Source organism: Pelodiscus sinensis, chromosome 20 (genome assembly GCF_052426305.1).
Source record: "Pelodiscus sinensis isolate ZL-2025 chromosome 20, ASM5242630v1, whole genome shotgun sequence".
Lineage (NCBI taxonomy): Eukaryota > Metazoa > Chordata > Testudines > Trionychidae > Pelodiscus > Pelodiscus sinensis.
The window spans coordinates 25,806,475-25,817,462 of NC_143071.1; the positions used below are offsets into that span (position 1 = coordinate 25,806,475).

At 45.3% G+C, this 10,988-nt stretch overlaps 1 protein-coding gene across 1 annotated transcript in view; it reads left to right on the top strand.

Moving 5' to 3' along the window:
• The window catches only part of METRNL (meteorin like, glial cell differentiation regulator), a 37,020-nt gene extending 26,287 nt beyond the window's left edge, over positions 1-10,733 (top strand). Inside the window, exons 3-4 of the mRNA XM_006118705.5 lie at positions 8,865-8,924; positions 9,808-10,733. Of these exons, the coding sequence (XP_006118767.2) occupies positions 8,865-8,924; positions 9,808-10,124 (377 nt within the window). The 3' untranslated portion in view covers positions 10,125-10,733. The remainder of the gene's footprint in view (positions 1-8,864; positions 8,925-9,807) is intronic.
• Positions 10,734-10,988: the final 255 nt, after the last annotated feature.

The following is a 10,988-nucleotide window of genomic DNA, read 5'->3' on the forward strand; positions in this document are numbered from 1 at the left end:
GAGGGAAGGGTATGAGGTCAGTCCAGTCTCCAGGGCTTGCTCTGGCTGCTGAGACGGCCCACCAGGGGTTCGGGTGTGACTGTGATTTTCCTGGGTTGAGCTAGACTAGTCGTCATTAGGAACCGTGTTGTGGTAGCGCCTAAGAACCAACAAGGAAGGGAGGAGGATGGTTGCTTCACAAACACTGAGTACCCAACAGTCCCTGCCCTGAAAAGTTTGATTTAATTTGACCAGACAGGCACAGGATGGGCTATTAACACACAAGCAGAGGGATCAATGTGATGGCAGCAAATATCAGATTAGTGTGGGGGTAAGGGAGGGGAGGGGCTCTTAAGTCTACACTGGCACTTAGCAGCTCTCTAACTTTCTGGCTCAGGGGTGTGAAAGACACCCCTCTGCCCTCTTCCCCTCCTCCCCAGCACAGCAAGTTACAGCTCTGTAAAGCCCAGTATGGACCAGGCTACAGTGCTGAGGGCCGTGCTGTTCGCTGCTTCCCTCTGTAGAGGCGGTTTACACAGAGCGCAGCTCATGCCGTGGTCACACTTTGTAGACAAAGTCTATGCACATTTAGTTGGGCGGGATAAGTGCTTCAGCCAGGCTTGGATTCCCACAGTGGGTTTTACAGTCAAACCCAGCGTTCATCCGATTTATAAATAATCCTTTGAAGGGCAGTAATATGAAAGAATGGCATCGTCTATGGGTCATGGGAAGTAGAAACAACCCACCGTTGCTCCACCCCTCCTCCGCAGGCAGGCACTCCTGCTTGATGAAGCCAAGGGATGGGCGTTGTAAAGTGGTTTTTGCAAACAGAAGTAAGCCAGGGGTCTCCAGCCTTTTTAAGCACAAAATCACTTTTTGAATTAAGTGCAATCTAAGATCTACCTCACACCTAAATACCCTGCCCCCACCTCCTGTGCGCCCCTTCTCTCAGGCCCCACCCCTTGCTCCCTCACTTTCACCAGATAGAGGCAGAGGGTTGGCGGGCAGGCTCTGGTCTTGGATTAAGGGATGTGGAGTGCGAGAGGGGCTCTGAGCTGAGCTTGGGGCAGGCAGTTGGGGTACAGGAGAGGTTCTAGTTGCAGGCTCTGGGAGGGTGTTTGAATGCAGGGGTGCTCGGGGCTAGGGCAGGGATTTGGGGTATAGGAGGGGGTTCATGACTGGGGTAAGGTATCAGGATGTGGGCTCTAGCTGGGCCCTGCTTACCTCAGGGTTCACCCCTGCCCTGGCCCTGCACCACTCCCAAAAGCAGCCAGCAAACTCCATCTCAAGTCCTGTTGTGCCCCCTCTGCTCTGTGGAGATGGGATACAAAGTGGGAGGGGGGCACCTTGGCATCAGCACCCTCCTCTCCTTCACCGGCACAGCAAGCAGGAGGCTCCTGAGAGGACAGCTCCAGGGCAAAGGGCAGGAGAAACACAATAATGTGGGGCAGGGCAGCTGAAGTGCCAGCACTTGATCGCTTCCCAGCCAGCCAGTCAGGGTCACCTGTCAGAGGCTCCGCGTTCTACTGGTAGATCCCGATCTACCGGTCAGTGACCACTGCAGTAAGCCTTTCCCCTTCTGCCTTCCTGCTCTCTGCCAGCAGGGTTGCTGTACATGTCAGCGAGCAGTGTGCTGACTGAAACAGAGCAGAGGATTTGCATGAGGTGGGCTCAGTAAACCAGGCATTTGGGGCTTGTCTCATGAGGATTCTGCTTATTCATTGTGGTTTGGAAATTCCTGACACTGGGCTGGTCGTCCTCTGCTTTGCCCCTTGCGCTGTTATTTGCACCTAGGTTGAATGGCTGTGAAAGATGCATTCTGATCTGGTGGCATCTGTTACCTATTTTTCCAGGTGTAGGCAGTGAGTTAAGGTGGAAGGCATGGGAGAGTTGAGATCACTGAAGATAGCTACTGGCAAAACTTACAGTAGGTTATTGTGGGGAACATGGCTTGTATGTGTTCTGACAGGCCAGTTTGATGCTGAAGGTTCTGGAGGGAAGCCAGTTATTAGGGATTTCAACTCAGAATATTATCTTACCCACACTACCACCACCTCCCTCAGTTTTAGGTACCAGCAGCAGCTCCGATATATTGCCATACGTGTTTTGGAACTTGCTGCACATCAGGGGAAATGAGGGAGCCTCAGCTTGAGAGTTGGCAGATCCCAAAGAGCTGACACTGGGGACTCGTCTAAATTGTCCCCCAGCACCTGCCCGCGACTCTTTGGCTCCCTAGACAGTGAGAACACCCGGACTTTATTGCAAGATGCTGTATTAAAACCACACTAGAATCTAGTCTCTGTGCTGAATGAGCCCCTTTCCAAACCCCATTCATCTTTACTTCCTTTCCAGCATGGGATATTGGGAAGCCCTTGAGCTTAGCAACACCAGGCAGGGATCACCTGCACTTGCAGTTTGTTGGCAGCCACTATGTGCCCCTATTCCCTCTACCCAGCACCACCACCTCCTCTTCCCCCAAGGGACGGACGGAGAGAGACCGGTTCAACCAGTCTGCTGACCAACAAGTGCAGTCTATTGTTAGAATCACCATGTCCTCCTCAGTAACATAAGGTTCAGAGGGCAAATCACTCAAAGCAGCTGGGACATGACTGCTAGCTTGTGAGGAAAGGAATGATGTAATTACATCCCCCTCTGCAGTGAATTGAATAGAGAGGCCTTCAGTGGCACTGGCTGGTGGGGGGGGGGGGGACGCGCTACCTCAGGTTACTTCAGGTCAGGATACTGTCAAAATCCATGAGAGGAATTCCCAGTAGATTTGGCAGCCAGCATGCACAATGCAGGCATTATGCCACTAGTGCTATAGTTGAGTTACAGGCATCTGGGCTGTGGAGGGAACTAATAAAATGTGCTTTTTCCCCCCCTGCTGCATGAATTAGGGTTTGTTGAATTAATGAGTATTAAAAAAAATCAAAACTAGTTAAAGTTTGGGGTTTCATTGTCTCTAGTTCCGATCGCTCAGTGCTGAAACAGAGTGAACCCTGCAAGCCACAGAACTTAGCAAGCAGGGCAGGGGATGCATTTTGTGGTTATCCTCCATCCTAGCACCCTGCTGTGAATTCAATGCTCTTTCAGGCTTCTCCATAAAATAACTTCAGTCAGATCCTAATTCTCCTGGGACAAAATACACATTTTACTTTTTGGGTGTAAATATAAATATGCTTTCAGCTTTGTACAACGAGGGCAGGATGTGCATGGAATTCTGGCTTCGGATAGAGAAAACATGGCCTGTATCAGATGTGACGTACTGGAATATGTGTTAAATTAGTGCTGAGCTTACACACTGTGCGTGTTATACCCTAATAAGAACATTTGAACGGCCAGTGGTTCAGACCAAAGGTCCATCTCGCCCAGTATCTTGTCTGCCAGCAGTGGCCAATGCCAGGTGCTCCCAGAGGGAGTGAACAGAACAGAGAATCATCAAGTGATCCCCCTCCTGTCACCCATTCCCATCCTCTGACAAACAGAGGCTAGGGACACCATTCCTACCCATCCTGGCTAATAGCCATTGATGGACCAACCTCCATGAATTTATCTAGCTCTTTTTTGAACCCTGTTAAAGTCCTGGCCTTCACAATTTCCTCTGGCAAGGGGTTCCACAGGTTGAGACTGTTGCATGAAGAAGTTCTTCCTTCGTTTTAAACCTACTGCCTATTAATTTCATTTGGGGACCCCTAGATCTTCTGTTATGGAAAGAAGTAAATAATTCTTTTTTATTCACTTGTTCCCACACCAATCATGAGTTTATAGCTCTCTATCACATCCCTCCTTAATCGTCTTTTATCCAAGCTGAAAAGACTCAGTCTTATTAATCGCTCCTTATATGGCAGCTGTTCCATAATCTTAATCATTTCTGGTTCCCTTTTCTGAACTTTTTCCACGGGCAAGATATCTTTTTTGAGATGAGGCGATCACATCTCCATGCAGTATTCAAGATTCATGGATTTATATAGATAAATTATTATATTCTCTATCTCTTTCTTAAAGATTCTTAACATTTTGTTTGCTTTTTTTGGCTGCTGCTGCTCCACATGGAGTGGATGTTTTCAGAGAACTAGCCAAAAGCCCCTATCCGAGATCTCTCTCTTGAGTGGTAACAGCTACATTAGTCCCCATCATATTATACATATAATTAGGATTGTTTTCCAATTAAGGATGTTAAATATCGAGTAATTTACTAGTTGAGCCCAGGGTCAGCTCCTTGCAGCGCTGCTTTGAAATGCCGAAGTGGTATTTCAAAGGGGCAGTGCTGCACAGCTGAACCCGGGATCAGCTGTGCGGTGCTGCCCCTTTGAAGTACCTCCCCCGCCCCCCCTTGCTGCCTCTATCTATGTTCATCAATATGTCTGACAATTCTGTCCTTTGTTATAGTTCCAACCAGTTTTCCTGGCACTGAAGTTAAACTTACTGGACTGTAATTGCCAGGATCACCTCTAGAGCCACTTTAAAAAAAATGTTGTCACATTAGCTGTCCTCCAGCCATGTGAAACAGATGATTTAAAGGATAGATTACAAACCACGGTTAGCAGTTCCTCAATTTCAAGTTTAAGTTCTTTCAGAATTCTTGGGTGAATACCATCTGGTCCTGATGACTTATTACTGTTTTAAAAGTCTCAGAGGGAGAGTCGCATTAGTCTGTAACTGAAAAAACTTAAAAAACAACAAATGGTCCTGTAGCACCTTAGAGACTAACAAAACATGTAGATGGTATCATGAGCTTTCGTGGGCACAACCTACTTCTGCAGATTAATGGAGCAAGGGGTCCAGAGTTACAAATAAAGAGCAGAAAAAGAGGGGAAGAGGGGGGGGATCTTGTCAATTAGAGTGTCCATGCTAAATGAGGCTAATAGAGTGGGCTGTAAATGCCTGATACTTAACTCTTGATGTCATTAGGGTGTTGAATGTAACTTATCCAATTCATGCCTCTGCCTGTGCCCTCCATGGGTAGAGGCTGCTCTGGCCGGACAGGCAGGCCAGGTCTGGGACCTACCCTCACTGCAGCTTTGCAGTCGAAATGTAGTAAGAGCCAGGTTGCCTGCCTGCCCAGCTCCTACTACATTTAAACTGCAGAGCTACAGCAGAGGTAGCTCCTGGACCTTGCGCAAGCTGGGACTGAACGCCTTCCCTTATTAACTAATTGTGTCGTCGATAACAATTCTATTGACTACACGATTAGCGAATTACCCGCTTCTTCACGTCCTTAATTGGACTGCTGTGGTGTTTTTCCTGCCACAGGGATGTTAGATTTAATTTATATTATGGTCACTATTTCCAAGCGGTCCAGTTATATTCGCCTGTTGGACCAGATCATGCTCTCCGCTTAAGACTAAGTCAAGAATAGCCTCTCCATTTGTGGGGTCCAGCACCAGCTGCTCCAGGAAGCAGTCAGTTAAGGTGTCGAGGAACTTGATCTTTGCATACTGTCCTGAGGTGGCGGGTACCCAGTCAGTGTGAGGATAGTTGCAATCCCCCGTTATTATTGAGTGTTTTACTTTTATTGCCTCCTTTCTAATCTCCCTGAGCATTTCATGGTCACTATCCTCATTCTGGTCAGGCGGTTGGTAATGTATCCCTACTGCTATGTTCACAGTATTGGAGCTTGGCACAACTGTCCATAGCGATTTTATGCAACAGTTTGATCCGTTGAAGGTTTTTACTTCATTTACTGTAACGTGCATGTTTTTTAAACATCCTTGGACACTGATTCCTCCCTGGGATTTCTTGCCCTTCATGAAACTGAGAAATTGAGCTTTTCGTTTTAATGTCTTGGACTCTCTTCTGCTTTTCATGGTCACTTGGCCTCAGCAAGTCTCGGTGTCTATTGCCCACCTCACACCCGCTCCTTGCCAAGTGTACCTACTGTCTTTGGTCCGAACGTACGTGGCCGAAGGGTGGATGGCTGCTGTGAAAGGAAGTGCTTTGTGCTACACTGTGTGTTGCCACTGGGGTCGTGCTTCAGCACCACCAAACTGCTAGGAGTCAGCCTGGTACCGGTTGTGAATGCTGGCTTAGTGCGAGATGTCCTACTACCCCATGTTGACCATGAATCAGAGGCAGATTAGGGGTTTGTGGGGCCCCTGGACCAGAGCAAGTGAGAGGAGTCCTCCCACTTCCCCATCCCTTCCGCCTGCAGCTTCCCCTGTGCTGCTAATGGTGCTGGACGTGAGACCGTTGCCGCTCCCTGGCAGGTGCACTGGGTGGTGCAGGGAGCCAGGGTTGCCCATTTTTCCAGGGGCTCTGTTGGCCCAGTGGCTAACCTGCCACAGCCTAGAATTTGAAAGAAAAAAATTAACATGGTGTGTGTTCTCCTCCTCTCTTCGGCAACCATGTTCCGGAGCAGCTGCTGTCACAGGGACCTGGTTCCATATTTCAAATATACACACACATGTCAATATTTGTACTACTCCCATTAGACTGTCAAAACGAAAAGAGTCATTATTTAAAGAATCATTTGCTTTTCAGGTTTAATGCTGCTGGCTCTTTTGCACTTGTTTTTAGAACTAAAATGGACTCCTTGTGCAGATATTTTGTTTGGGTTTTGAAGAGCTACGGACAAATACATGGATTTAAACACAAAGCTGCTTTTACTGACACTTTAAGAAAACCATCACAACTTTTCCACTATTAAGTTTTGTAAAACCTAATAAAATAAAATATTTTTGGTCTGGACTCCATAACTTTGTCACAGAGTCCACTATGGCCCCAATTCTGTGTAGGACTTAGGTACATGCTTAAGCCCCATTAAAATCAAAGGAATTGAAGTACTTGAGTAAGTGCTTTGCTGAGTTGGCCTAAGCTAGCGCAACTAACAATCAGCAGGTTGAAAGTTTGATATCCAGATCAATCATTGTCACTTCAGTCTAGAAATTGGGCTAAAAATCTCCCCATTCAAACTTCCATGGGAGACTTCAACTATCTCATAGACTCATAGACTTTAAGGTCAGAAGGGACCATTATGATCATCTAGTCTGACCCCCTGCACAGTGCAGGCCACAGAATCTAACCCACCCCTCTTAGAATAATCCTCTCACCTATATCTCAGATATTGAAGCCTTCAAATACTTTGAAGGCCCCAACATGCAGAGAGTCCTCCAGCTGTGATCTGTGCCCAATGCTACAGAGGAAGGCAAAAAACCTCCAGGGCCTCTGCCAATCTACCCTGGAGGAAAATTCCTTCCCGACCCCAAATATGGCGATCAGCTAAACCCTGAGCATGTGGGCAAGACTCACCAGCCAGACACCCAGAAAGTTCCCTATAGCAACTCCTATCATCCCTCCATTGACCTATTTCCAACTGATAATGAACTATCTCTTGATTCTGGTGGGATTGGGTACAGTGCTTCCAAATTTAACCTAAAAGTGGAATAGTACAAACTAGCACAAGAATGCTGGGCAAAGGAAAGTGTGGGGGTTGTTCACTTCAGCCCCCAGAAGTTCAGTTAGGTTCATATCTTTGGGTAAAGGTTCAGGTCAGGGCTATTTTATCAAAACCATTTTGCCTATTCTTAGTCTGTAGCTCTCAAGAATTTCGCAGCCTGTTTTGAGTTATTCTCTCAAATCTCTCCTGCCCAGAAATGTGCATTTTGGGTTCCAGTTAATCCTGTTAAGCAGTATATTACATGATGTATTAATCATCTGACTGGTAGTAGTGATTATTCTCTTTGGATCACTGCTCTGAGGGGACCTTGGAAAACACAAGACAGATCTGCAATGTGTTATGTTGAAGAATGGTTAATTCTGAAATACAAAGGATAAAAGTTACATATTTGAGGAATTAGCTAAGCCAGTGAGCCTTGTTGATCTTTGTCTAAATGCACCTCTTCGTGCCAGGGATGAATTAGGTTGAAAGATGGCAAATCTTATTATTAAGTATTTCAGATTATGATTTTTGGGTGACTATCATTTGCCTTTATCTTGGATTGTCTGACCATCTAAACTTTGCTTTAACCCTTAGCCTGGTCCCCATTGTGTGATTGTAACAGCTTTAATCATTCAGAGAGAATAACACAGTTGATATTTTTTTCAGTTTTCTTATTGATATTCAAGTGCAACCTGATGATAACATCAAACACCAAGAGTACGCTCTGATCCCCCAAGCACTCCGGGAACAGATTTAATTAGCATTGCTAGATAGCGTAGACCCTGGTAAGCAAATTCCTTCACTCAATAGGGTATTATAGAAATATCTGTACTGGGACTACAATACCTTCTCTTCAGAAGTAGCTGACTGAGTACAAAGAGGAGCCACATTCCTGCATTGATTAGATTAGTGTCGACACTGAGATATTTCTAGCAGTACAGGAAATGGTCTTTGTACTACTTGAGTTTTAGCAGATATGGGCATGAGTTTCCATTCTGTCTTGATGTACTCAAACATATGCTCCTGCTCCACCCCACCCCACCATACTGAATCTTTGATCTGTTGTTAGACAAAATGGTTTGAGAATTAGTTCGAGTACACTTTTATATAAATCATAGAAAATAAACTGCCCTAATGGTTTACGCCCAATGTGATCTTCAAAGCATTAACAGGGGCTTTAAATTGCAGCTGCACGTATATATGTAGTGAATAAACCCTCTTTAAGCATGTAGGCATGCTATTTCTATATATGGTATAATCACTGTATAGTGAACTTCGTAAAATTTCAAATGGGTTATGCAGTAATTTAAAAAGTGACCTGCAAGGGTGCTGAGCAGTGAACACAGACGACTCCTACTGACTTGAGTGGGTTGCTGAGCATTTTCAGCCTCTTGGTGACTAGCCCCCGAGTGCTTAGTCATTTGAATGCGACCCACTTGTTTACTAAATGTAGACAATTCCGCAGTTTCTCTTCCACCCTCTCATTATCTCTGTCCCCTTTCTCTAGATCCCTGCCGTCCCTGCAGCGATACTGAAGTCCTCTTGGCTGTCTGCACTAGTGATTTCGGTGAGTTTTATTGTTTGTTCTTCTCTTCTGCTGCTCCCCCATCCTCTCCCTTTACTATAGTGTCTACTGGATTTGGCTCCAGAAACCTCTGCAAACCAATAATCAAAATTAAACACCAAATTGCAATAAACAGGGAACTTTCACCAGTTTCTGTAAACAAATTGTGAGGGAGGGACACACAAAGAACCAAGAGAGGAAATTTTTATGGGAGGAGACATGAAGGGCCTTAATTAAAGCCATTGTATTTGGCTAGCTCTTTCTATGCTAAAAGACAAAAGGGACCTAGCAACAACAATAGAGGTAGAAGTTCAAAGGTTTCTTAGGGGCATGCAATAGGATTTTTCCCTTGATGTCCTAAAATGGGCCACTAACAAAAGACCAAAGGTGTTTTCGTGTCAGATTTTTGAAGGGGGAAGTTAATGTTCAGCGAGTAGCTGTAATTGCAGCAACAAGAAAATGTATTGATAGAAACATGAATATTCTGCACATGCTTTGGACTGTGGTGTAACTCTCTTTTCTCATGATTATTCCATTAATATTTTACTGTTTCCTTTTTCATGCTTGAATTTAAAGTAATAAGCAGCAGTTGGGCCTGCATAGTCCTGGAGATGGGCTGCATAGACTATAAATATCTCTCGTAGTAACTTGAACTTACTGGCTCACACTCAAGAGGCGATGTAACAGGATGTATCACTCCTGCTTATATCGACGTTGAACTTGAATCTAAGCCTCCCAGAGCAATTGTCAGGGATGGTACTTGGTCCTGCCATGAGGGCAGGGACTGAACTTGATGACCTCTCAAGGCCCCTTCCAGTTCTAGTAATATGAGAAAGGTATATCTTCATATAAATGTAACCCTCCCTTTCTTTTGTTTGGGTCCTAGTTGTCAGAGGTTCCATCCAAGATGTAAGAAATGAGGCAGAGCAGCAAGAATCTATCATAGACATCAGTGCAAGCAAGCTCTACAGGCAGAAGAGCAAAGTCTTTCAGCCCTCAGAGGAAAATGGGAGCTGGCAGGGATACATAAAGACCCTGCTGGAATGTGGGGTGAGACCAGGAAATGGAGACTTCCTCTTCACGGGACGCATGCAATTTGGGGAAGCCAGATTAGGCTGTGCCCCTCGTTTTAAAGACTTCCAAAGGATCTACCGAGAGGCAAAGGACAATGGGCTAAACCCATGTGAAATTGGCCCAGACTGACTCCTCGTATTTGGCTGAAGATTACTCTTAGCGCTTGGCCAGGACTAATTCCTGGCCCTGGTGAACGCTCCGAACAAAACGGTAATTAAAGAAAGCATGGAGAAATCTGGTGTGCAGAGTGAGAGCCACGCGGAATGTGTCCATGGAGGCAACAGAGGTACGAGCTCAGAAGGCTGCCAAGCAACCGAGGCTGGATTTTTAATCTATCTTGTCCCTATGAACTAAGTTATTATATTTTTTTAGCAAATTCCTTAGGAAAAGAAGCAAACAGAACACTCCAGTGTCTTAAAAAACCCACTGAAAACCAACCTGCCTTTATATCTTTTAATACTAATGTTTTAAAATGTCTTAAACTGATGTAGCATTTGGTATGGTGTATTCTGTATAAATGGTTGAGAATGTGATAGAGCACGATAAAATCATCTTAACTGATGCTTTGTAAAAAGCTTGGTGTACAATTCGAAGATGTTTCTTATGACAGAAATTTATGGAGCCAAATTCATCATCATTTTTTTTTTATTTGAAAGAATGTACAATCACCGCCTGCAATTGTTCGTTCAGGCTGGCGAATAGTTTCCATTCCAGAGAAATAAAAGTCCCTTTATTTGACCCCCATTGTACGACTTTTATTCTCCTTCTCTATAATTGTAGCTTCTGCAGTTCCAGATGTGCCTGGGAATCAAGCGTCCATATGCTATAGATTACTGCTTGCGTATTTTGTGGCTGCTGAAACCCAAGTGCCTAAGTGGGGTGGGGAACTGCTGTGGTTTTCAAAGGGGGAGTGGGATCTATTTTTGGAGACTTCTTAAAGAAACACATCCCAGGCAAGAGGTTTTGAATAACTCTCGCTTTCAGCCTTGGTTG